Consider the following 24988-nt stretch of genomic DNA (forward strand, 5'->3'; position numbering starts at 1 on the left):
TAGGGGCGACTGCCTCTATGGGGACATTTGGCAATGTCTGGAGGCCTTTCTGATTGTTATACTGGGGAGGGGTGATATAATTAGTATCTAGTAGGAAAAGGCCAAGGATGCTGCTAACCATTCTACAATGCACAGGGCAGCCCTACAACAAAAAATTAACTCGGTCAAAATGTCAGTAATGTCAAGGTTTGAGTAACCCTGGCCTAGACATTTCAGAGCTGAAAAGAACCTTAGAGATCACACAGACCAGGAATTTTTCACCTTTTTTTTTTGAGTAGCTGAACCCCATGTCTTTATGAAAGCCCAATATGAAACAGTTAAAGCAAGTTATTAATAAAATCCTGGAAAGAGTGAGAGGGTGCAGTCGGGCATTCTGAAGCCTGGCTTCCTTAGCTTTTCTCCCATCCTCTTCTAGCAACAGATGGCACTGAAGAATCCTTGGAATTCCCCGGAGCAGTTTTAAAACCACCAATCTAATCCAACCTCGTAATTCTGCAGATGGGAAACATCATGTGCATAAAAACTACTAAGGAACTTGCCCAAGGCCACAACAAAACCCCTATCAAAAGTCTGACTTTTCATCTTCTAGTCTTATGGTTTTTAGATGTTTATTCAACACATATTTACTGTGTCTAATTATGCCAGGCACTGTTCTAGATGCTAGGGCTATAGGATGTGGGTAAACTAAGTCCCTGCTTTCCTGAAGCTTACATTCTAAGTGGACAGATTATAGCATAAACAAATGTGTAACATATCAGACAGCAATAAAGACTATGAAAACACATGAAGCCAGGTAAAAGTGAAGGGGTCCTATTTTAGATAAGATAGTCAAGGAAGGCCCTCCTGAGGAGATAATATTTGAGCAGAAACCTGAATGGAGGGAAGAAGACACGCAGGCATCTGGAGGGAGAAGTTTCTAAGGCAGAGGCCCTGAGACCGGATGTGCTTAGTATGCTCAAGGAGTAGCAAGGGGAGGGTCAGAGTGGCCAAAGCAGAATATGAAAAGTAATAAAAGGTGAACTGGAGAGGTAGCCAAGTACTATTACGTCATAAAGGGCCTTCTGACTGTTGTAAAAAGCTTTTAACACAAATACGATGGAAAGCCACCAGAGATGTACGAGTGGAGACAGGCACAATCTGACATATTTGAAACGGATTGCTCTGGCACTGTGGACAGAAAACTGTGTATGTGTGTTCATCTGTGTTGCGGAGTAGATGAGGAGAAACAGCAAGTAGTAAGTAGCAGGGAGATCAACTGGGAGGCTACTGAAGCCATCCATAGAAGAAAAGCTAGTGGTCTGGACAAGGTGATAGTTGAATGAAGGAAGGAAGGAAAAACTGAGCTGAGAATTACTTCAAGGTGTTTGGCTTGACCATTGAGGTGAATAATGGCAGTGCCATTTAATGAGCTGCTCAGCACTGGAGGAAATCAAATTCGTGGGGTAATATTGGGTTGAGTTTTGGACACATTAGATTTAAGTTGCCTAGTGAACATCCAGCATCAGAGCTGCTGAGTGACGGTGAGGTGTATGAGGGTGGAGACACAAATCATAAGACGGTATCTAAAGCCATGAGACAAGATGACCTGGGGAGTAAACATCACTGCTCTTCCGCTCACTTCCTCTTTCTTACAGGAAGGGCAAAGCCAGGTTCTGTCACAACCCTTCCACTCTTGGGGGACACTAGGGGGGAACTCCTCTTGCATTTGGCATTAGGGCTGTAGCTGTTTTTTAAGTAGATAAATAAAAAGACTGCTAATACTACTATATCCACTTTGAAATGCCCCGAAGTAAAAATACAAGCATCTGAAAATTTTACCAACGATCTCCATAGGAAGCCTAAAGCCTCATTCAAAACCATTTTGAGGGAACAGTGCTTCTTATATGAATGACTTATACTAGCTTTAAGTTTTGACAGTCCAAAACCTTCTTTCTATCCCATGAAAGTTTGGCAAAGAGGCTTACCATATTTTCTCATCCTGAAAAGGAGTCCACATCCACATTTGTTAAGCAAAAGTAAAATGAAAGGATAGAAGCTGATATCGACTTGATTCAAGCAAAACTTTTCCTCAAACTATAATTGTGTGATCTTTAACAAACAATATATCCACTTGCCAGAGACACTGTGGAAATCAGTCTTGTACGTGGATGAAGTCGGTAGTCCTTAACCCTGGCTGGGCACGAGAATCACTTGGGGAGCTTTTTAAAATACCAAGGCCAGAGCTCTAACTCTGACCAATTAAATTAGAATTCCCATGGGTGGGGTCCTAGCACCAATTGTTGTTTTTCATTTTCCAGGCAATTATAATGGGCAGTCTTCTGGACAAATATTTGTCCCCCCTCACCCCAAATTCACATGTTGAGGCCCTAACACCCAGTGTGAGGTGGAGCCTTTGGAAGGCAATTAGGGTTAGATGAGGTCATGAGGGTGGGGCCTCCACAATGTAGTATTAGTGTCCTTATGAGAAGAGATTGGAGCTCTCATATTCTTTCTCTTTCATTCTCTCAACAGAAATGTATTTTCTCACAGTCCTGGAGGCTGGAGTCAGAGATCAGGGTGCCAGCCTGGCTGGGTTCTGGTGGGGGCCCTCTTCCAGGCTTGCTCATGACTGCCTTCTCTCACTGTGTCTCTCCCCTGTTGTTTGAGCCACAAAATCTGTGGTATTTTATTATCGCAACCTGAGCTGCCTAGACAGGATGTCAGACTAGATGATCCGGGGATCTCTTTTGGCTCCAATATTGCACAATTCGATGTAATATTTGATAATTTCTGTCTAATTTTATAAAATTTCACACTAGCAATGAAACTAAAGAAGTCTTTGTTTTAGAATGTCCTTCTGAGAGTTAGGAATGTAGATCCAGGCTCCTTGGCTGTTTACCATCTCAGGCTGCATTGTGATGAGGAAGCAGACAGAAGAGCTGGTCTCAAAGCCAAGTGTTTATCCAAATTCTATATTAAGAATATAACGTTTTCAGTGAAGGTAAGATTTCTAAAGAGAATCTCCATAACATAAGCTGAAAATGTTTTCTTCCTCTTCTAACACTTGTTAAAAGCTAAGGACAACAAAATCCATCTCTTCTTTCTAGGACCACTGTGACTAATGCAGTCTAGACACTTAATTACACTTGGATTCATGCAATAAATTCCTAACTGGTCTTCCAATATTTAGGCATCCCCACCCTCACTCATCCTCTGTTCAGCTGCCTGAGTAAACTTTGTATTAACAGAATGGGTATGTCACTATGACACTCCTTTCCTTAAAATCCTATAGTGCTTGCACAACAATGTGAATATAACTAACACTATTGAACTGGGCAACTATGGTTAAGATGATAATTTTTTTTTTACTGCAATTCAGACACACACACACGCACACACACACACACCCCCCAACAGTTCCAAAATGGCAGGGGCTGGCAGATCCTTCAGTGTCTCGCCATTATTTCTAGAATGAAATTGAATTTTCTTAATAGGACCAAAGGCTCTTCATAGTGTGGCTGCTGACTCTTACTCTTCTCACTCCATCACTCTCTTACATGCACACTATCGTCTAACTATAAGCAACCACTTGTAGTCAATAGTCCTTTTTGTCTCTAGGTTTTTGTAGATGTGAAAAAAGAGTACATGTGAAAAGAAAGAAAAAGAAAGCCAACAACTGAAATCTTCCAGGATAACACCAAAAAAACTGTTCCAACCTTGGCTTGGCTACATGGAACACAGAAGGCATCTACCATGGTACCAAGGCAGGAAACAGATGATGAGCCAGGACTCCCCAGCCCTTCAATCAGCAGGCGGGCTGCAGCCACACAAAGGCTCACCACCTGAGGAACAACGTCTTGGCTGCAGGGTAACTTACTGAGTGTGGATGAGCACATGCTGCTTGAGGTCCTGCCTCCGCATAAACAACTTGTCACAGTAATCACACTTAAGATTCTTCTCCCCAGTGTGGATAACCATGTGGGACTCCAGGTGAGCCTTCTGGGTGAAAGACTTGTCACACAAGGTACACCTGTAGTTCTTCTGACCTGCAATCAGCCCAAAGTATTACACCGTGAAGAAAACAACTGCTCGCATCCCCAAGACACACAGGCACACATATGTGCATGCAGCAGAGGCAGGAATGAAACACAGCTGACTGGTAAGCGGCACTTTACTTTCTAGGGTTGTCTATGTGAGACCACTCAGAGCCCCTGAGTTTATATTCTGCAACTAAAGCTAGTAAATTAATTTGATCTCCTTTAGGACCTCTGACCTAAATATGTATTTTTAAAAAATGTATAGGTGATACATAAAACTTGAAAAAAATGACTTATAATCCTAATGCCCTAACACAAACATTAAGCAAAAAAAAAAAAAAAAAAACTCATAAATTCTAGGACTTGTCTATAGGGAAACATATTTTTACAAGATAGATTTTATAGTTTTCTATCTTTTTAAAACATATAATATTGCCTCAAAACCAGGGATGAAACAAAATCCTTCCAAAAATGCAAAAATAAGATTCCTCTAAGTCAGGGGTCAGCGAACCTTCTCTTAAAGGATAGATAGAATTTTAGGCTTTGTGGGCCATAAGGTCTCTGTTGCAAAAGGATGAGGAAGAAACCTTTGAAGATTTGGAGAAAAGATGACCCAAACAAGAAAGCTAAAACCATCAGTTATTTTGTAGTATTTATTTTAAAAAGTTGGTGGCCAGGCACAGTGGCTCAGGCCTATAATCCTAGCATTTTGGGAGGCTGAGGTAGGCAGACTGCTTGAGCCCAGGAGTTCAAGACCAGCCTTGGCAACATGGCAAAACCCCATCTATATTAAAAATACAAAAATTAGTCAGGTATGGTGGCGCACATCTGCAGTCCATGCTACTCAGGAGGCTGAGGTGGGAGGATCACCCAAGTCCTGGAAGCAGAAGTTGTAGTGAACCAAGATGGTGTCACTGTACTCCAGCCTAGGCAACAGAGTGAGGCCCTATCTCAAAAACTTTTTTTTTCTTAAAAAGTACTAAAAGAAAGGTGTTGGTTTGCATGGGATTTAGAAAATGGAAGGTCAAAAAATAAATTGTGGCAATATTTATTGAGCAATAGTATTAAAGGAGAGAAACTGGCTCTGGCTGGTGACTAGGGGGGTGAGCTCTAATGAGAGGCTCAGACTCAGACTCAGAAGCTTCTATTTAAGACCAAACACATTGATCAACTTCCTGATTATTAAGTGCATTTTCCCAGGCACCTTCCAACTATGGTGGGGAGACCTGGAAAGCAGAACATCCTAATAATTGGAAGTGACAGCCTCCAAGGAATCTCAGTCAAACCACGAAGGTTTCTTTCTCTGACATCAAATCTCAACTCCACCTACAATCCCTCTACAAAGCCTTTACTACCGCATTTTCTAATTGTTGCAAAAATTCCATTCTGATGGGCCAACACAACTTACCTGTATGTATCTTGAGGTGGGTCCGCAGGTTGCTGGGATCACTAAAAGCCTTGCTACAGAAATCACACTTGTGGGGCTTCATACCCATGTGACCCATAAAGTGGACATGAAGTTTGGAAGGAGAGATAAAAGCTTGGGGGCACATTGAGCATTTCCACTTCCTTTCTTTGCTGTGACTTGGCCCATGGCTGCCGCTATGTCCCTGGGTAGGAAGATGGTTATGGATGTGGCTGGTCAGATGGGCTTTGAACTCTGTGTAAGAATTGCACTCCTTGCCACAGTTACAGAGATGCACATCTGGGTGTTCAGGAACACCTTTAAAAAAAAAAAATTACTCACTATCTCCTGATACTTGAATATTAAAACTTGTTCTTGATATTAACAATCATCGCTTACAGTTCTCCTTTCTCCCCAAATTTCCAATTTGCCCACTTCCTATAAAACTAAAATGTCTTATTCAGTGCTCTATCCCCAGCATCTAAAATAATGTACTAAGGGCCAGGCACAGTGGCTCAGGCCTGCAATCTTAGTGCTTTGAGAGCCCAAAGTGGCATGATCACTTGAGGCCAGGAGTTTAAGATCAGCCTGGGCAACACAGCAAGACTCCATCTCCTTAAAAAAAAAAACTTAAAAATCATTGGCTGGGCATGTTGATGTACACCTGTAGTCCTAGCTAATCAGGAGGCTGAGGCAGGAAGACTGCTTGAGCCCAGGAGTTGAAGGTTATAGTTGGCTATGACTGCACCACTACACTCCAGCCTGCCAGAGTGAGACCTTATCTCTAAATACACACATACATACATAAAATAAAATAGTGTACCAGGCACAAAGAAAGCACTTGGTAAATACTGGATTATAAGGCCTCTTTTATAAGCAAAATATTTAGGTTTTATAGCATACCCAAACTCTTAAACATCAGCTGTCATCATGAAACAGCACAGCAAAGAGAAAGCCTATGCAGGTTAAATCAAACCGAGGGACTTCGCTGTCCTTCGTGAATTATATCTCAATGGTGCTAGCTTGAAAAGTAGCCTTAGGAACTTCAATGCCCCAAACCAAAGTCCTACCATAAAAGACCATATCATATGAATTATTGCTTGGTCAGTAACATTCAGCTTGTGAAGAACCTCACAGATTTTAACACCTCAAATACAGAAGTAATAGTTTGCATTTATACAAACAAAGGTATAAGATTTGCTTCAGCTAACATGTAAATCATTACCAAAACTTTAATCCTGGTCTTTACTATGCCAGATTCATTATAAACACATCTTATATTAACTTACCAATCTGCTGAGCATAATCTCGGCTATAATAAAAAAGCAGTTCATTTTCAGGAGGGATATCTTGTGAGGTGCAGAAAAAGATTTTTCCATCATGAGGATAAGCCACCAAATTCTGCTCTTCCCGGTTCCTGAGTTATCACATTTAATAGATCAAGCACATTAATTCTGAAATGCATACTAAGCACAACATTCCCCCATTGCAAAATCCTACATGAAAGCTTAGGCAGAACTATTTACTATTTCCTCTGGAATGTTTTTGTAATTTCTCATCCTATCTATGAGAAGGCAGTTGTAGAGAAACAGAATTCTTACTTCAATATATTAGCTGATGACCTTTTGTAGTCAAAAACACTAGAGTCTGTTATTGGAAGCAAACAAGGTAAATAAAATGAAGTCTTTAAAAAACAGTATGACAAAGACATAGAGATAGCTAGCTAAACAAGAATTAACTCCAGTAACTCAGGGATGGACTAACAGCCAATATAAAGAAAAGGCACCCATTTGCAAATTCAGTGGTAACTATATTGTTCCTTGGTAAGCGTTTTTTTTTTTTTTTTTTTTGAAACAGAATCTCACTTTGTCACCCAGACTGGAATGCAACAGCACCACCATAGTATGATCACAGCTCGAACTCTTCAGCTCATATGCTCCTCCCACCTCAGCCTCCCAAGAGCTGTGACTACACGCATATACCACAACACCCAGCTAATTTGAAAAAAACTTTTTTAGAGATGAGAGTCTTGCTATGTTTCCCAGGCTGGTCTCGAACTCCTGGCCTCAAGCGATTCTCCCACCTCAGCCACCCCAAGTGCTGGGATTAAAGGTGTGAGCCACCATGCCTGGCTGCCTTGGGCTTTAAGTACGTCCAGGTGTTGGTGTAATTTGGATTCTTAACTCTTTCCTCTTTTATGCGAAGCTTCCTATTGAAAAACATCTAAATGGTGACTATTTTTTCTCATCCAAGACTACTCATACCTGGCTTTGCGCACAAACATCATCCAATTACATTCATTTTCATCAGCTGTAATGATGCAGAATTCCAGGACACCATTGTGGTATATCTGCCAACAGAAAGCAAGCACACATGTCAAATGCACTGACATGCAATAAAGTACTACATTACACTTAGGCCAGCAATCACCTCATTTACTCATTTGCAGTAGGTCCCAGCTTTCTTAGTGTGAAAATATATTCCTACCTTCTCCAACATACTATCATTTCAACATTCTCCCTATTTCCAGCAATACGGTAAAGACCGTCAGAGACCTACAGTTAGTGCTCAGTGAAGAGACTGACTTTGTTTTTGATTATTCAACCTTTGCCTGGAAAAGACAAAAAAACCAATCTGCCTGTCCACCTGTCTTCATCACCTATCACACAGTAGGCACTGAATGACTGAATGTCCATTAAGGGCAGAGGATCATCCCTTCTCATGATTTTCCCACTTGGGCCTAGCATTCCAAATTTAAAATTCCCAATGACAGTGGTACCTTACCTTTCCAAAGATCACAAGACCCATTTTCCCCTTACTTCCATTTTGCAAGCATCATTCCCAATAGATATCTATGTGAAAATCTTGTATTTCTAACCCCTCTCATTAGAAAACTAGAAAAATAGGCCCGGTACGGTGGCTCACGCCTGTAATCCCGGCACTTTGGGAGGCTGAGGTGGGCAGATCACTTGAGGTCAGGAGTTCAAGACCAGTCTGGCCAACATGGGGAAACCCCATCTCTACAAAAATACAAAAATTAGCTGGGCATGATGGCAAGTGCCTGTAAACTCAGCTACCTGGAAGGCTGAGGTGGGAGAGTCACTTGAGCCCAGGAGGCAGAGGTGGCAGTAAGCCAAGATTGCACCATTACACGCCAGCCTGGGCAACGCAGCAAGACTCCATCTCAAAAAAAAAAAAAAAAAAAACAAACTAGAAAAATAATCTTAGCTTATTCCAGAATTATTTCCTAGGATAAATATTTGAGGAATGTTTTAATTACAAAGTAAGACTTTTATCATATAAACAAAGTCCATGGCCTCAGCTGTCACAAGTAATTCAAATGCATTAAATGGTTAAAATAATTGGATTAACTCACAAAACAGAGACAAAAACAGTTTGTCCTCTATTTCCAGTAGCTGGTGTTTTGCTGTATGTTATAATTTGGCTACCAAGAATGATGAATGTAACATTTAAAAAAAATGTACATGAAATAAATGACTGACCAGTGAATGGCACTGTATCAGTTCTGGCTGATTTTGACTTTATCATAACTTTTTAACTATCTCTTACTAAGAAAAACAGCCAAAAGTCACAGAAAAGTTTCATCAGGACTCACCTTCCAGATATGGTTAACCGCCTTGTCTGTCCATTCTGCGACTTCCATGGAGTGACTCTGCTGGCCAATTAGAGGTCCAAAGCAAGTCCGCACAGGAATGGTTTCTCCAGTCCATACACCTATCAGTGGAAGGACACCAACTACACAATCAATGATTTAAACAGCAGGATATAGAAGAAAGAGGTGCTTCACCCACGCAAAGAATCTTATTTTCATTGAACTTAACCAATATGTAGGCTGGGTGTGGTGGCTCACGCCTGTAATCCCAGCACTTTGGGAGGCCGAGGTGGGCAGATCACCTGAGGTCAGGAGTTTGAGATCAGCTTGGCCAACAGGGTAAAACCCCGTCTCTACTAAAAATACAAAAATTAGCTGGGCGTGGTGGCACACGCCTGTAGTTCCAGCTACTTGGGAGGCTGAGGCAGAAGAATTGCTTGAACCCAGGAGGCAGAGGTTGCAGTGAGCAGAGATAGGGCCAATGCACTCCAGCCTGGGTGACAAAGTGACACTCCGTCTCAAAAAAAATTAAAAAATAAAAAAAAACAATATGCTAGCATTCCTCAGAGGTGACTAAGCCTTGTGGGTCCTAGCCTGTAAATATATAAAATGTAATGAACAGATAACATAGGGCTCACAATAAATGCTGAGTAAGAAGAAATATCAGGAATTCCTGAACCTAGTTTTATCCAAAGGGAATCTTATCATGTCTCTCCAAATACATTATTTTGGAGTTGAATATAAAAAAGTTTGTAGCTCACACATACAATGAGCCAACACTTTGGGAGGCCAAGGCAGGACTGCTTGAGGCCAGGAGTTCAAAACCAGCCTCGGCAACATAGTGAGATGCTGTCTCTACAAAAAAATTCTTTTTTAAATTAGCTGGGCACGACTGCACATGCCTGTAGTCCCAGCTACTTGGAAGGTTGAGGCAGGAAGACTGCTTGAGCCCAGGAGGTCAAGGCTGCACTCGAGTTACTGTACTCCATATGTTGGGCCAGTCCACTCCAGCCTGGGCAACAGAGTGAGACCCAGTCTCTTAAAAATAAATAATAAAAAATAACAGAAAACATTATTCTATTGTAAAAATATAAAGCAATTACTATAGAAATAAATCAAACTTCTAAAATCTTTTGTGCTTAAAGCACTGCTCTATTTTACCTAAACTGTTTGATGCTTTCAAATGACTCACACCCAAACTGCAGCTAAAAGAATAATGAACCTAATTTTATATTTCCAAAGAAATGTCACAGTAACTCAGAAGCCATGCTAAATTCAAATATGGGTAAGTAAAGTCTGGCAATCTACATTCTTTATTCCTTTTTTCTAAGGAGCATTATACAATTTACAAACATTTGATCTAAATTTGTGATATAAGGTGAATTTTCCATGTTTCTATAAAAGAAACTAAGTTTTAAGAAATGTGTTGTTAGAATAATTGTTAGTGGATGACACAGCTGAGAATAAAAGTCAAATCTTCAAAGACTCAGTCTAGGATTTTTTGCTTTACTCAATACTGATTCTAACAAAGGAGAGATTTCCCAATAAAGTTTTTGACTTGATTTATTGCTATCATCAGTGGACAAGACTAATATTCCATAAAAGCATAAATCTTAAGCCATAAATTGACTTTTGGTCCAAATAATTACTAAATTATACACATCCACTTTTACAACTCTACCCTACAAAGGAAGAAGAGATGTAATAGTGTTTTACAGTTCCAAGGTTCTTACCAACTTCTGCTCCCACAATTGACTGACGGAGAACAAGCTGCTTTGGGAGAGAAAGCCTTGCTCTGCTCTCTATTGGAGTGTCAGGAACAAAAGTCACTGGTCCATGTTCAGGACAGTCCGAGGGATAGGCGCGGTCACACAGAGTACACCCTGTAGATGGCAAATTTGAGCAATACAAATGGGTTTAGTTCAAGCAGGCTAAATTACCACCAGGGTTTTTTTTTTTTTTTTTTTTTTTGAGACAAAGTCTTGCTCTGCACCCAGGCTGGAGTGCAATGGCGCGATTTTGGCTCACTGCAACCTCTGCCTCCCGGGTATAAGCAATTCTCCTGTCTGAGCCTCCCATGTAGCTGGGACTACAGGCGTGTGCCACCACGCCCAGCTAATTTTTGTATTTTTAATAGAGACAAGGTTTCCTCATGTTGGCCAGGCTTGTCTGGAACTCCTGACCTCAGATGATACACCCACCTCAGCCTCCCAAAGTGCTGGGATTACAGGTGTAAGCCACCATGCCCAGCCCAGGTTTTAATTTAAATGCTAATTACTAAAATGTATCTAGTAAGAAGCAAGGTTCTAATAGAGATATTCTGATCAAAGACTCGCTTCCTTACACTAACATATATATCTACTCTTACACCACTCTTCAGACTTCAATAAGATCTGATTTTTTTTCTTTTGATCCAACAGGACAAGTTTCCTATTCAGTGCATAAGAGAAACACTGATGAAAAAATTGGCTGGGTATGGTGGTTTACGCCTGTAAACCCAGCAGTTTGGGAGGCTGAGACGGGAGGATCACTTGAATCCAGGAGTTCAAGACCAGCCTGGGGTTACACAGTGAGATCCCATCTGTTTAAAAAAAATTAAAAATAATAATAAAAGAAAAAAATAGCACCATATTACTTCAACAATCAAGTACATTATCCCTTACATTAAGTAGATAGTACATTTAGGTGTGATGCCCTAAAGTCCAAAAGATTCCAATTCTGAACTGTAAGAGGAAACTGAGTTGAAATGCTGTTAAGTTATGCAGAACCAAAATATGGCCACGGTGGTACAGCCGGCTCTGACCCCAGTGACCCATGCTATGAACATAGGACACTGGGGTCAGAGTCAGCTGCACCACTGTACTCTTTTGCTTCACTATAAACAAGATGGTCAACCAAGTTTTGATGACACATTCTTAAGACAAAAACAATTTGCAGCCTGCTCTTTCAAAGGGCAGAAGAATTGTATTCTTGCAGACATTATTTGCTTAAAATTCTTAATTTCTTATTTTTCATATGGTCTTTCTTTCTGCATTGGCAGAGAGGATGCTGCCTTTATATATTGTTCTCTATTCTTACTACAACTTCACTTTCACAAGCTTATGAGTGTCCTCCTCCATAAATCTTCTGCTCTATTCTTTACACTTTCCACTCTGCTAAGGAACAGTATTTACGATACTATTATTCAATCATTACGTTTAAACTCCAAAACCATTCACAAAATAGTTGGAATACATAAACCTTAGAACCACAGTCATCTATCTGTCTTCTTTTCTTTTTATTTTCAAGACGGGGTCCCAATCTGTCACCAAGGCTGGTGTGCAGTGGCGTTCCTGCTTCAGCCTCCTGGGTAGCTGGGACCACAGGCATGCACCACTACGTCTGGCTGATTTTTTAATACTTTTGGTAGAGACAGGGTTTCACCATGTTGCCTAGGCTGGTCTCGAATGCATGAGACCAGGTAGCAACATGGCAAATCGTCTCTACCAAAAATACAAAAAATCAGCTGGGCATGGTGGCGAGCACTTGTAGTCCCAGCTACTTGGGAGGCTGAGGTGGAAGGATGGCTTGAACCTGGGAGGTGGAGGTTGCAGTGAGGCTGAGATTGCGCTACTGCACACCAGCCTGGGTGACAGAGCCAGACTCTGTCTCAAAATAAATAAATAAATAAATAAAAATAAAAAATTAACTGTTGGCAAAAATGTGGAGAAATTAGAACCCTCATCCACTGCTGCTAGGACAGTAACATGGCACAGCCACTTTGGAAAGCAGTTCCTCAAAAAGTTAAACATACAGCAGTTCTACTCCTAAATATCCAAGAACATATGTTCATACAAAAACTTGTACATGAGAGTTCATAGCAGCATTATTCATAGTAGCCAAAAAGCAGAAACAACCCAAATGTCCATCAACTGATAAATGGATAAAAAAAATGTGGTATATCCATATTACAGATTATTCAGCTCTAAAAAGAAATGAAGTACAAATACATGCTACAACATGGATGAGACACAAAAGTATTAAGCGAAGAGAAAGAAACTAGATCCAGAAGGCCAAATATCGCATGATTCCATTTATATGAAATATCCGGAAAAGGCAAATCCATAGAGACAGAAAGTAGATTAGTGATTGCTGAGAATATGCAGAAGGAGGGAATGGGAAGTGACTAATGGTTATGAAGTTTCTTTACAGGGTGACTAAAATGTTTTGGAAGGAGACAGTGCTGGTGGTTGCACAGCCTTGTAAATATACCAAAAAAACCACTAAATTGCACATTTAAAATGTATACATAAATTATATCTCATTATAACCCACACATACTTAGAAGAGGTTCCATTTGCCCCCTTAAGAAAAAAAATCAATAAGCTTATTTAGGCCACCTCTTACCTTCTGCTAAATTAGCCTTATATTCATTACATTCTTCGATTAAAACATTTTAAAATTCTAAATTTGAGACTTTAAAAGGTTAAAACTAGTCTCCCCATGGCCTGGATTTTGTGGCACTGAATGGTTCTGGGCTTCCTCCTATTTTTGGCGCTCCCGGTCAGTCTATTTGGAAGCTCCTCTTCTGCTGTATCTTGATATCTCTAGCCCTCTTCTCATTCCACACTCTTACTAGATGATTTCATTCCACTTCTACAGCCACAAATAACATCCTAATGTTGATGATTCTTAAATATTTCCAGACAGATCTCTCTCAGCTCCACACACAACTTTTCATTAGACATCTTTACTGGGTATCTTACAGACACTGAAATCAACATGTCTAAAACTTGACTCATCGCCACTCCTCCCAAAATAATAAAAATCAAAATCATATCCTCCTCTGCCTTTCACTACTACCCTACCTACTTAGTTTGTTTGCTTTTTTTTTTTTTTTTCTGAGACAGGGTTTCACTATGCTGCCCAGGCTGATCTTGAACTCCTGGTCTCAAATGATCTTTCTGCCTCAGCCTCCCAAAGTGCTGGGATTACAGGCGTGAGCCAACACACAGCCTTCTCTACTTACCTAGTTTCTATCTACCTAGTTTCAGAAGCCAGAAACCAGGGTTTTCTCCTTAATCCTTCCTTCCTCCAACTTTATCCAATCAATAAGCTCAACTGGGTTCTCTGCAAATGTCCTCCACTCTTCTGCATCCTAATTACCTCTACTCTAGATTGGAGAATCATCACCTTTCCCATAAATTATGATATCTTCCACACCTCCTTGCCTCTTAACAAATTTATTCTCACATTGCAGCAAAGCCCTACCCCAACCCTCACTCCCTAAAACTCTTGACCGGTCTTAAAAGAGCCTTTGTGTTCTGGCTCCTACTTCTCTCTCACCACATGACCCCTCTCTTCACCCTCATTTTATGCTTCAGCAATTCTGAAACACTCATGATTCTTTTGGTTCTAGGCACTTACAGGTGCCAGCTCCTGTCTTCCTCTCAACTGCCCACATCTTTCTTGTCCTTAAGGTCTGTGCTAACATGTATGTTACTTCCCTTGGTTAAATCTTACCCGACCCTTCCATGGCCTGGCTAGTTGCTCCCCTTCAGGCTACTTTAGTACCATGTACTTCACCCCATCTTCACACTTATTATTATACTGTATCGTAACAGTCTCCTATGCTTCCTACCAGACTGTAAGCTCCTTAAAGGTATGTACACATACCGTCTCTTGGTAGATCGTTCTATCCCTAGCATCTAGCAGAGGCTGCCACATAGTAATCACTAAAGAGCCCAGCATGATGGCTCACACCTGTAATCCTAGCACTCTGGGAGGCTGAGGCAGGAAGATTGCTTGAGTCGAGTTCAAGACCACCCAAGGCAACACAGTGAGACCCCCCCATCACTACAAAAAAATTTAAAAATTAGCCAGGTGTGGTGGTACACACTTGGGGTCCCAGTTGCTTGGGAGGCTAAAGTGGGAGGATCGCTTGAGCTCAGGAGGTTGAGGCTGCAGTGAGCCGTGATCGCACCACTGCACCCTAGCCTGGGCGACAGAGAAACCCTATCAATAAATTAAAATAAGCACTCAACATGTTTCCTGCATGAATGAAACGTAGTGACACCAGTAAATCAACTGTTCTTATATTGTTTTTTGTTGTTGTTGCCCAATAAGAAAAACTTTTACACGCCCAAGAATAATAATTTATATGCACTCTGAGCAAAGAAAAAAAATGGATTTATATCCACCTACATTTTTCCATGGGGTTATAAAAGTGACCGAATAATTTTCACAAGGCATGTCACAAACAACTTTACTAGAATTTACCCCTATAACTCTCTATTTGTGAAACCTTGGGAAATACCTTATTACTGGGCTAAACTTACGTTTTTAAAAAAAATACTGTATTATCACCATGATTGTTTTTTAGAGACAGGGTCTCACTTTGTTGCCCAGGCTGGAGTACAGTACTATTCACAGGTGTGATCGTAGCATACTATAGCCTGAAACTCCTGGGCTCAAGCAACCCTTCTTCCTCAGCCTCCAGAATAGCTGGGACTATTCACAGGTGGGATCATAGCACACTATAGCCTGAAACTCCTGGACTCAAGCAACCTCCTGCCTCTGCCTGCAGAATAGCTGGGACTACAGGCACACACTACCACATGTGCTAAGCTTATCTGCAAAATACAAAAATGACTACTTCACATTTCATTTCTTCAGGATGCTCTAAGAACCAAATAAATGATATCATTTGGCTTACCTGAAGAAAAGGCACCACATTACTTCAAGTAAAAGGCTTACTTGAAGAAAAGACACACTTCAAGAAAAGGCACATTAATATAAAGGACAATACCAAGGCAAAGAAAAGTTCCAAGGTCTAGTTGCTTTCTATACTCCCTTAATGCCAAACTTTATGACTTAACTTGTTAGGGATGGTGGCCCTTTTTATAAATATTTCCAAAAAAGAAAGGCTAAGCACACTCACAAATTGTAAACAAGGTTGCCATGTTTTCCTTGTTTGAATTGGAGTCTTCCATTTGCAGTGAAGGTGGTACAAAAGAAAGACTGTCTGAAGATACATCTACATGACCTGTCCCCATAGCAACCTCCTGGGTGATGGAGGAGACAGCCACAGGTTCTAGGCTGAGGCCAACTTCATGGAGGGAAACAGATTCTAGGGAGGCAAGGTTGTGTGAGGTAGAGAGTGCCACGCTTACAGAGTTGGTGCTCATGGCCACAGTGTGAATGGAGTCACTGAGGGCACTGTCAGACATGCCATTGACCCGGCTTGCAATGTGGTCTGTCTCCATGACCACAGGGAGCTCCAAGCCATTCCCATGCATGGGTATCACACCACCATGTCCTACAGCGTCTGCTGCAAGGTTGTTGCTCACAGAATCCACAGACAGAGGTTCATGACTTCTGGAGCCATTTGGGATTTGGGAATGCTCGCCTGCAACACCATCCATTGTAAGCTCCTCTGCCATTCCATCTGTCGAAATTGGGCTGGTAACCCTAGAAACGTTCTCCATAGTGATTGCTGTGTCCAAGGCCACCTCATGGCCATCACTGGGATGAAGACTTTGGGCACCATGTGTGTTCACAGAGCGAGAGTCTATTGAAACAATGCCTGGTTCTAATCCAACATTTCCATTGGACTGATAGGGATCTAGTGCTGAAGCGTTATTGGTGATAGATAATGCTGTATTACCATCAACATTTATAGAGTTGGGGTGGATGTACTGAGGAGGTGGTCTGTCAGCTAAATAAGATAAAATGCCTGAGAAAAGGAAAAAATGAGATATCAGAGACTTTTAGTACATTATTAAAGAATTCCAAGCACTAGACACTATTTCCTTACAAATATAACTAAGTTCAAATAATCTCCTGCTTAATTTAATCGATACGCACTATTTTATAAATAGCAACACACATATACCATAATTGAGTTTTTCCTGTAAAACTCAAAAATCCTTAAAAAGTTAACTATGTTCCTTTGAAGCTAACTGGGAATCATAACGAAAACACTGCCTTTAATATACATATGGTTGCAATTCCTGAGTCCTAAGGCGTAAAATTTGCTCTACTAATTATTAAAAGGTAAAATGATTTAAAAACAGATCTTCCACGTGAAAAATAAAACTTAATTAAATATAATTTAATATAATTAAACTATCATAACACAAACTATTTAATACAAGTCACAATTGTACCTGTTTTATTAAAACAAAAAAAATTAACACTTGTGCTTGGGAGGATGTGGTGAAATGATACTTACTAAACTGCCAGAGGGAATGTAAACTGCTAAAACTTCTGTGTGAAGTATATATATTAGGAGCCTCAAAAATGTTAATACCCTCTTGCACAAGAAATTCCACTTATGGTACTCTTCTCTAAATCCATTTTGTAAATATTATACATAAAGACGTTCATAAGAGCATTAGTTACAATGGTAATAAAAACTGGAAAAACCAAACTGTCCAACAATAAAGATAATAAACCATCAAATACCCATTCAGTAGAAAGTAATGCATCACTAAAAAGGATAATTATGAAAACCACGTAGCAGCAAAGGAAAATACCCATGTAACAGCAGAGAAAAAGATGAAGTGAAAAAAGTAAAGACAGACAATTGTATAGAAAGCATGGTCTTGGGTAGGGCACAGTGGCTCATGCTTGTAATCCTGGCACTTTGGGATGCTGACGTGGGCAGATGGCTTCAGCGCAGGAGTTCGAGACCAGTCTGGGCAACATGCCAAAACCCCGTCTCTTTTTTTTAAAAAAGTTATTTATAAAAAAGAAAGGAAATATGGTATGGTCTCAAGGCAGGCATGTGCCTGTATTCCTAGCTACTCAAGAGTCTGAGGTGAGAGGATCACTTGAGTCTAGGAGTTCCAGTCCAGCCTGGGCAACAAAGTTGAGACTCCATCTCCATTAAAAAAAAAAAAAAAGAAAAAAAAGAGAGAGAGCAAGAGAAAAAACCGTGGTCTTAATTATGAAAATTGGTAAAAACCTATATACCGAAAGAAATGGCAGGAAGTACACCAAAAAGATGGATGATGGGACTGAGTGGTTCCTTCCCTTACTTGCTAAATTTTCTGCAATAAGTACATAATACTCTTAGAATAAAAATTCAATGAACTTTATAAAACAATGACACTGTAACAAGACACTGTAGTGCTTGACTGAAATTATAGCTGCAGAATTATAAACACCAAAGGAAAGAGATACTGGAGGAAAAAAGAAGAAAAATTATGTGCAATTAAGAAATTCAGCTTAGTCAAACCATATTACTAATGTGTTATGTGCCACATTCTAAGAGGAAAAGTACATAAATATAAACAAAGATATTTTTCCTGACTAGAGATTAATATCTAATAGTGACAAACAGAAAAAAGTGTTATTCATATCTTCAGGATAAAAGTTTAAAAGCTGGCGCCGTTCTTTTTTTCTAACATCTCAAGTAACTGTAACACTTACCAGGTAGAATGGTTCTGAAATAACTGCTCTCCAGGTGAGGGTAAGGTGGTGGAGGTAGGGTGTAGTTTCTTTCAGGTAACCCACACATCACCCCTCGATCCCCAATACCCATCGGTAACATTAAAGACAGAGCAGAAGGCAGAGAGCTCAGGGAGGGACCCAGATTTGGAATTGCCACTGGGAGGCCTACAAAACAAATTTTTTTTTCTCAGTTAAAAGAAAATAGGTAATTAAAAATTCTCACTACAACCACTAGCTAAAATGTTAGAAAGGTTTTTACATATGGGCAAAAATCTCACCTAGTAGCCCTTTTCATCCTTAGATAGATGATGTACAAATATCCACAAATAGGCCTAAAAAAAGTAGTCTTAGTCCCAAAGATAGTTTTTAAGTTAGTTCTAAACTGGCAAGTTGATACTCCAATTGTCTGTATTGCGCTTAAATACAAAAATATTTAATTAATTAATTTATCGATTGATTTGAGATGGAGTCTTGCTTTGTTGCCCAGGCTGGAGTGCAGTGGTGTGATCTCAGCTCACCGCAATCTCAGCCTCCTGGGTTCAAGCAATTCTCCTACCTCAGCCTCCTGAGTAGCTGGGATTACAGGCACACACACCACCACACCCAGCTAATTTTTGTATTTTTGCTAGAGACAGGGTTTCACCATGTTGGCCAGGCTGGTCTCGAACTCCTGGCCTCAAGTGATCCGCCCACCTCAGCCTCCCAAAGTGCGGGGATTGCCACCATGCCCAGCCAAAATATTTAATTTAGAATTAAAAACTGAGTTTAAATACAAGAAAACAAATTATATAGAGAAAAAAACAATGGAAACATAAAATGTTCAAAGGAGTAGTCCCTAGGTAGTGACAGTATGAAATTTTTTTGGTATTTTTAAACTTTATTGTATTTACCATTTTATATGGTGAGACTATTTCATTTCTACTTGGAAAATAACGTAGTTTAGTTAGATGTAAAACTGTACATGTACACCTTCATACAATCTTTTGTATATATGCTACACTTAGTGATTAATAAAAGCTTTAAACGTGAGATTATATCTACTTTGAGTTATATGTACTTGCAAAGTGAAGTGACTTTTACTGTGCCTAAGTATCATAATAAATACCCACCAACTTGGTCAGTGCTGATTTGCATATTTTTGCCAGGGGCAATATTTGTTTTTTGAGACAAAGTTTTGCTATGTTGCCCAGGCTGGAGCGTAGTAGCGTGACCATGGCTCAGGCAGCCTCAGCTTTCCTGGCTCAAGTGGCCCTCCCTTCTCAGCCTCCTACGTAGCTCCTACGTAGCTGGGACTACGGGTGTGTGCTACCATGCCCAGTTAATTTTTTTTTTTCTTTGTAGAGATGGGGTCTCCTTATGTTACCTAGGCTGATCTTGAACTCCTGGGCTCAAGTGATCCTCCTGCCTTGGACTCTCGAAGTGCTGGGATTATAGGCGTGAGCCACTGTGCCTGGCAGGCAATATTTTTTAATAGGCTTTTCCACCTTAACAAGAGTGTCCACTAAAGGGAATGCCTACAAAACAATCAAATGGGTTAACCACTAATAATTTTTTAAAATTTCTTTTGTGAACACTTAAATAAATGTGAAGAGACCCTAGTTTTGATGAATCTTATTAACTGCTGCATTTTATTAATTAAGCAAGTAATTCTCTTTAGAGAACTATTTAAACAATATATAGATTTACTTACACTAACTCCTACTTTGACAAAGAAAGTCCAATACATTACAATGTCATTGATCCTAAAGAACTGACAGCTTATCATTGTAATAATCAATAGAATATTTATTCCATTTATATTCCATTTCAATAGAATAAGAAAATGAAGCTAGGAAGAGAAAAGGTTTTAAGTACAGTGATGGCTCGTGCGGTGGCTCACGCCTATAATCCCAGCACTTTGGGAGGCCAAAGAGGGCGGATCACCTGAGGGCAGGAGTTCGAGACCAGCCTGGCTAATATGGTGAAACCCAGTTTCTACTAAACATACAAAAAATTAGTTAAGCGTGTGGCGTGTGCCTGTAGTCTCAGCTACTCGGGATGCTGAGGCAGGAGAATTGCTTGAACCCGGGAGGCGGGCGGAGGTTGCAGTGAGCCGAGATCGTGCCATGGCACTCCACCTTGGTCAACAAGAGCGAAACTCCGTCTCAGAAAAAAAAAAAAAAAAAAGAAAGAAAAAAAAGAAAATGAGCCAGGTGTAGGGGTGCATGCCTATAATTCTAGCTACTCAGGAGGCTAAAGCAGGAGAATCACTTGAACCTGGGAGGCAGAGGTTGCAGTGAGCCGAGATCGTGCCACTGCACTCCAGCCTGGATGACAGAGTGAGACTCCGTTTCAAAAAAAAAAAAAGATAGGAAGAATGAATTTTTCCTATACTATTTTGCTGTGTATGGAGGCTCATGAGGCGTTCCATGTAAAAGCCCCAGGTAAAAGTATCACACTTCTTTCCACATTAATTCTAGACCTGGTACACTTGCAGTTATTGCCATTTAATTTCAAACCTGGTGGAATATAAAGCCCAATTCCCCATGCTCTCTGGGAATAGTTATTAGAGTAATTTTAACTGATTCTCTTCTATTAACCCAGGGACAGGGTACTAAAGTGTGAACCAGATGAATGGGCAACCCTAAATAAAATGCCAAGTTAATTACAGCTCTGGACAAAAAGCTACCAACTCAGAAGAGGACTATCAGAAAAAATTGCTACTACTATCCACTAGAATTCTAATCTCTAACTCTACAAAAACTTTATTTTCCATTACCTATCACATGTTGAACCACCATTCAGGCCTGCTTACCTTCTCCCTTCTACCCTAAAAGGGGCTCAGATCTCTTCTAGACTCCATTTAGAATTGATAACACAGTTAAGTGTTGAAATGCAGTAGGTCTCCCTTACCACTCACCTGGGGCAGGGATGGCACTGTGAGTGGGTGAGGCAGCCAATCCCAGATGACTTCCTGAGACTGGCAAGGCATTGCTCACAGAGGATGAAGTCAGCTGCTCCATCCCCACTGGGCTCAGGTTCATTTCATTCATCCTAGAAAAGAGCACACACAACTAGTTATGTAAAAATTTACTCCAATGACTCTGTATTAAGATACTGAAGAAACTGAAACAGTGGGGATGGGGAAATGGGACTTGGCCAACTATTACTTCACTTTTATGCTCAACAATTCTCTTAGATAGCTAGTGCCATATTCTTTCTACTGATAAGAAAACTGAGATTGAGACATTAAAAAACTCAATTCAATGTCACATAGCAGAAATAGGATTTGAATTCTGCCTTGTTCGAAACTCTAGGCACACCATCTAAAGCAAAGTTTGCAATCCTTAGAGCACAATGGCAATGACGGTTTGTTTTTCTTAAATCACTCAAGCTTCATCTTTTACAATATTTATTTTTCTCCAAATGGCTTATTATTTCAAACCAGCAGTGTTTTAGGCAGTGCATTTTAACCTACTCAAGTAAATTTTACTAATCATTTTTAATAGGAGTTAAAGATCCAGATTATCGATGATGTGAAAAGCATCGTATTTTCCCCATTCAGCAACAGTTTACTAAGATTCTGTATCAGTATATTAATGTCCTAATATTAATGTCCTCCAAATATTGAGGGTCACTATGTAAGCTTTGCTACCACTTCATTTAAAATGACTTCAAATCCTCACACCAATACTGCAACGTAAGATAGATGAGGGAACCATGGCTCAAAGAGGCCATGTCATATGCCCCAAATCACATAGCTATTAAGTGAAAGATCACAGATCAAACTCAAAACACTGCCAAAAAGTTTTTCATTGCACCAAACTTTTTTTTAACTGCACCAAACTTTTTTTTAACTACAGACTATTTTTGGCAAGGTGAAGAACCTAGGAATCACCTTTTCTATGCAAACCATCTTGCACTGCCATTACAAATGTCTTTTGAATAAGAGTAATACTGATTTGAATAAAACAGCACTGAAGGCTGTTATCAAAAAGTATTAGTTCTTATATCAGAATTTAGAGACTGCCATACTATAAACATTATAGAACCACTAGGCTAGCCAACAGGTTATCCAAAAGGGGCTCTCTAATGACCTTCAGTCCTTACACTGGGCTTCATAATAATGAATTTTTCTCTGCGTGTGGGAGGGGCTGAAGCAGAGGAATCAAATGAGGTTACATATTCCTTAGCAGTGAAATCAAATCCAAATAGGTTTTTAATTCTGAAAAATGGCAACGCCATTTTATCAGTCAACCTGAAAATACTAATAGCTAAAATTTATGGCTCCCTTACCATGTGCTATGTATTGGGCTAAGTGATTTATATGTAACTATCTCTCTTAATCTTCTTTTTTTTTTGCTTTTGTTTTTGAGACAGGGTCTTGCTCAGTAGCTGCAAGCTGGAGTGCAGTGGCGTGATCACAGCTGACTGCAGCCTCTACCTCCTAGGCTCATGAGATCTTCCCACCTCAGCGCCCCAAACAGCTGAGACCACAGGCATGTGCCACCATGCCTGACTAATTTGTTTTATTTTGCAGAGATGGGGTCCCCTATGTTGCCCAGGCTGGAGGTAGGTATTATTCTTAATCCCACTTTAAAGATGAGGAATTGAATCCCACTTAAGATTCAGTGATGCTAGGAAACTTAACCCAGAATCACATAATCAGTAAGGAGAGTTGGGATTTAAATTCAGATCTAATTTAAGAAATCAAAGCTCTTAACTATAGTAAGAAAAAGACAATTACAATAAAAGAACTATATTGCCTTTTACACAGTTGCAATACATTAGGGCCTATCTACTTATATTGTGGCGCATATTTAAAGTTCCACATAGACCTGTTTCTTGCATTATTAGGTTTCACCCTTATCCCTGGCCATGTATCCCATAAAACTAAGCTCTAAGACATCAATAAAATGTAAAAGGCCAACCTAGTACCTTGTATATAACAGACATCCTCAATTTTTTTTTTTATCAGATGGAGCTATGCAAACTCATCACCCTTACCAGAAAGACAGCTAGAAGCACCTGGCAAATGAGGTACACCTTATGAAGAACAGCATGCTAATAACAGTTTTTATTATGCTATAAAATAAAGCAGCCCAGGTGTGGTGATTTACACCTGTAATCCCACACTTTGGGAGGCCAAGGCAGAAGGATTGCTTGAGCCCAGGAGTTGGAGACGTCCCTAGGCAACACAGTGAGACTCCTGTCTCTACTAAACATTTTTTTTTAACTTAGCCAGGCATGGTGGTTCCTGCTTGTGGTTCCAACTACACGGGAGGCTGAAGTGGGGAGGTCGGGGCTACAGTGAGCTCTGCCTGCACCTCTACACTCCAGCTGGGGTGACAGAGTGACACTGTGTCTTAAAAACAAAAAAAAGCAAAAAATCCCTGTAGCCTAAAGAAAACGTATCTACCTTAATTTTGAAAGTTGCTGGGCTTCAGTTGGTTTAAAACAGACTTTTCCCTAATTCTTTATAGCTACAACCATAATTAAAACACTACAATCACTACAGCCGTTAACAGCCTACTTAACAAATTGGTTACAATATTTTTTTAAAGTACAACTACAAGTCTGCACCTTCAATTCTCATACTGAAAATTCCTGAATATTTATTTAATCTCGATAAAAATCAGCATGGTGTTTCTAGGTTCACTCCTAGGCCTTCTCAAACCAGTTCAAACCAGAGTTTAATGCGAGAGGCTCAGCAGATTTCTGCTTTGTTGTGAGTCACTAAAACGTGATGACCTCAGCAGCCATAAACCAAAGGTAATGAGTATCCCACAGAGAGAAGGCAGATGAAGGTAATGTACAGTATGATCCTCATAAGACTTTCTCATTCTAAAATGCAATTCTATTCTCATTTTCTTTCTCCTATGAGATTCTAAGAAGCAATCCCGGAAGAAGGCAAGAATCAAGATACTAAGCTCTATCTACCCTACTCATTTAGGGTAAAATAATTTCCTACACAGATCTACAGTTTATGTGTGTGTTTCTAACTGACCTATGCAACCATCTGCCAGTTGCTGATTTTACACCTTTTTCTTCGCATAAAATATAAGAAACTAACTGAAATGCAGCCACTTTGAAAAATGCAGTGGGGCTTCAATAATTTCAATGAATTTGTGCCTTATCCTCCTCATTCTAAACATACGGCCTTTTGAAAGGGCCTTGAAAAAACAGCCAAATACAACAATTTCTGTGGCCTGCTTCTGTACTTAAAAGTGGTTTAAACATCAGCATGAAGCTTGCAGAATTAACTTAATTCCCTCACTCTATCGTCCCTGCCGTACCAGCAAAACTCAAAGTGAAGCATAATAAGATAACAATACACGTTGGAATTCGGAAAGATATATTAAACGCTCAAATAACTGAAAGACACAGGAAAAAGGTGTCAACAAGCCAACAATAAATGTGTCGCTACTGGGAACAACTTTCCACATGTGGAGTAAATTAGGATGCATGAGATTACATTCCACCCAACACTAGTTTCTGGATTTCTTGTTTCCTTTGCAAATCACACCTGTAACCTTCTCA

The 24988-nt window shown here is 40.1% G+C and overlaps 1 protein-coding gene and 1 long non-coding RNA gene across 8 annotated transcripts in view; one reads left to right on the plus strand and one right to left on the minus strand.

Moving 5' to 3' along the window:
* LOC129049215 (uncharacterized) lies at positions 1–24984 on the plus strand. The gene is made up of 5 exons (XR_008512125.2): positions 1–1235; positions 3598–4138; positions 22829–23020; positions 23427–23488; positions 24333–24984. It is a non-coding gene; the product is annotated as an uncharacterized LOC129049215 (long non-coding RNA).
* The window catches only part of PRDM4 (PR/SET domain 4), a 60220-nt gene that overhangs the window by 34373 nt on the left and 859 nt on the right, over positions 1–24988 (minus strand). For 4 of the 7 annotated variants that reach the window (XM_054526510.2, XM_054526511.2, XM_063711604.1 and 1 more), the window contains exons 3-11: positions 21369–21502; positions 18449–18634; positions 15954–16748; positions 10768–10917; positions 9038–9177; positions 7686–7771; positions 6711–6838; positions 5425–5739; positions 3857–4025 (exon numbers count right to left, since the gene is read on the minus strand). In XM_054526510.2, the coding sequence (XP_054382485.1) occupies positions 3857–4025; positions 5425–5739; positions 6711–6838; positions 7686–7771; positions 9038–9177; positions 10768–10917; positions 15954–16748; positions 18449–18634; positions 21369–21502 (2103 nt within the window). 7 annotated transcript variants of the gene reach the window in all.

This window comes from Pongo abelii, chromosome 10 (genome assembly GCF_028885655.2).
Source record: "Pongo abelii isolate AG06213 chromosome 10, NHGRI_mPonAbe1-v2.0_pri, whole genome shotgun sequence".
Taxonomy (NCBI): domain Eukaryota; kingdom Metazoa; phylum Chordata; class Mammalia; order Primates; family Hominidae; genus Pongo; species Pongo abelii.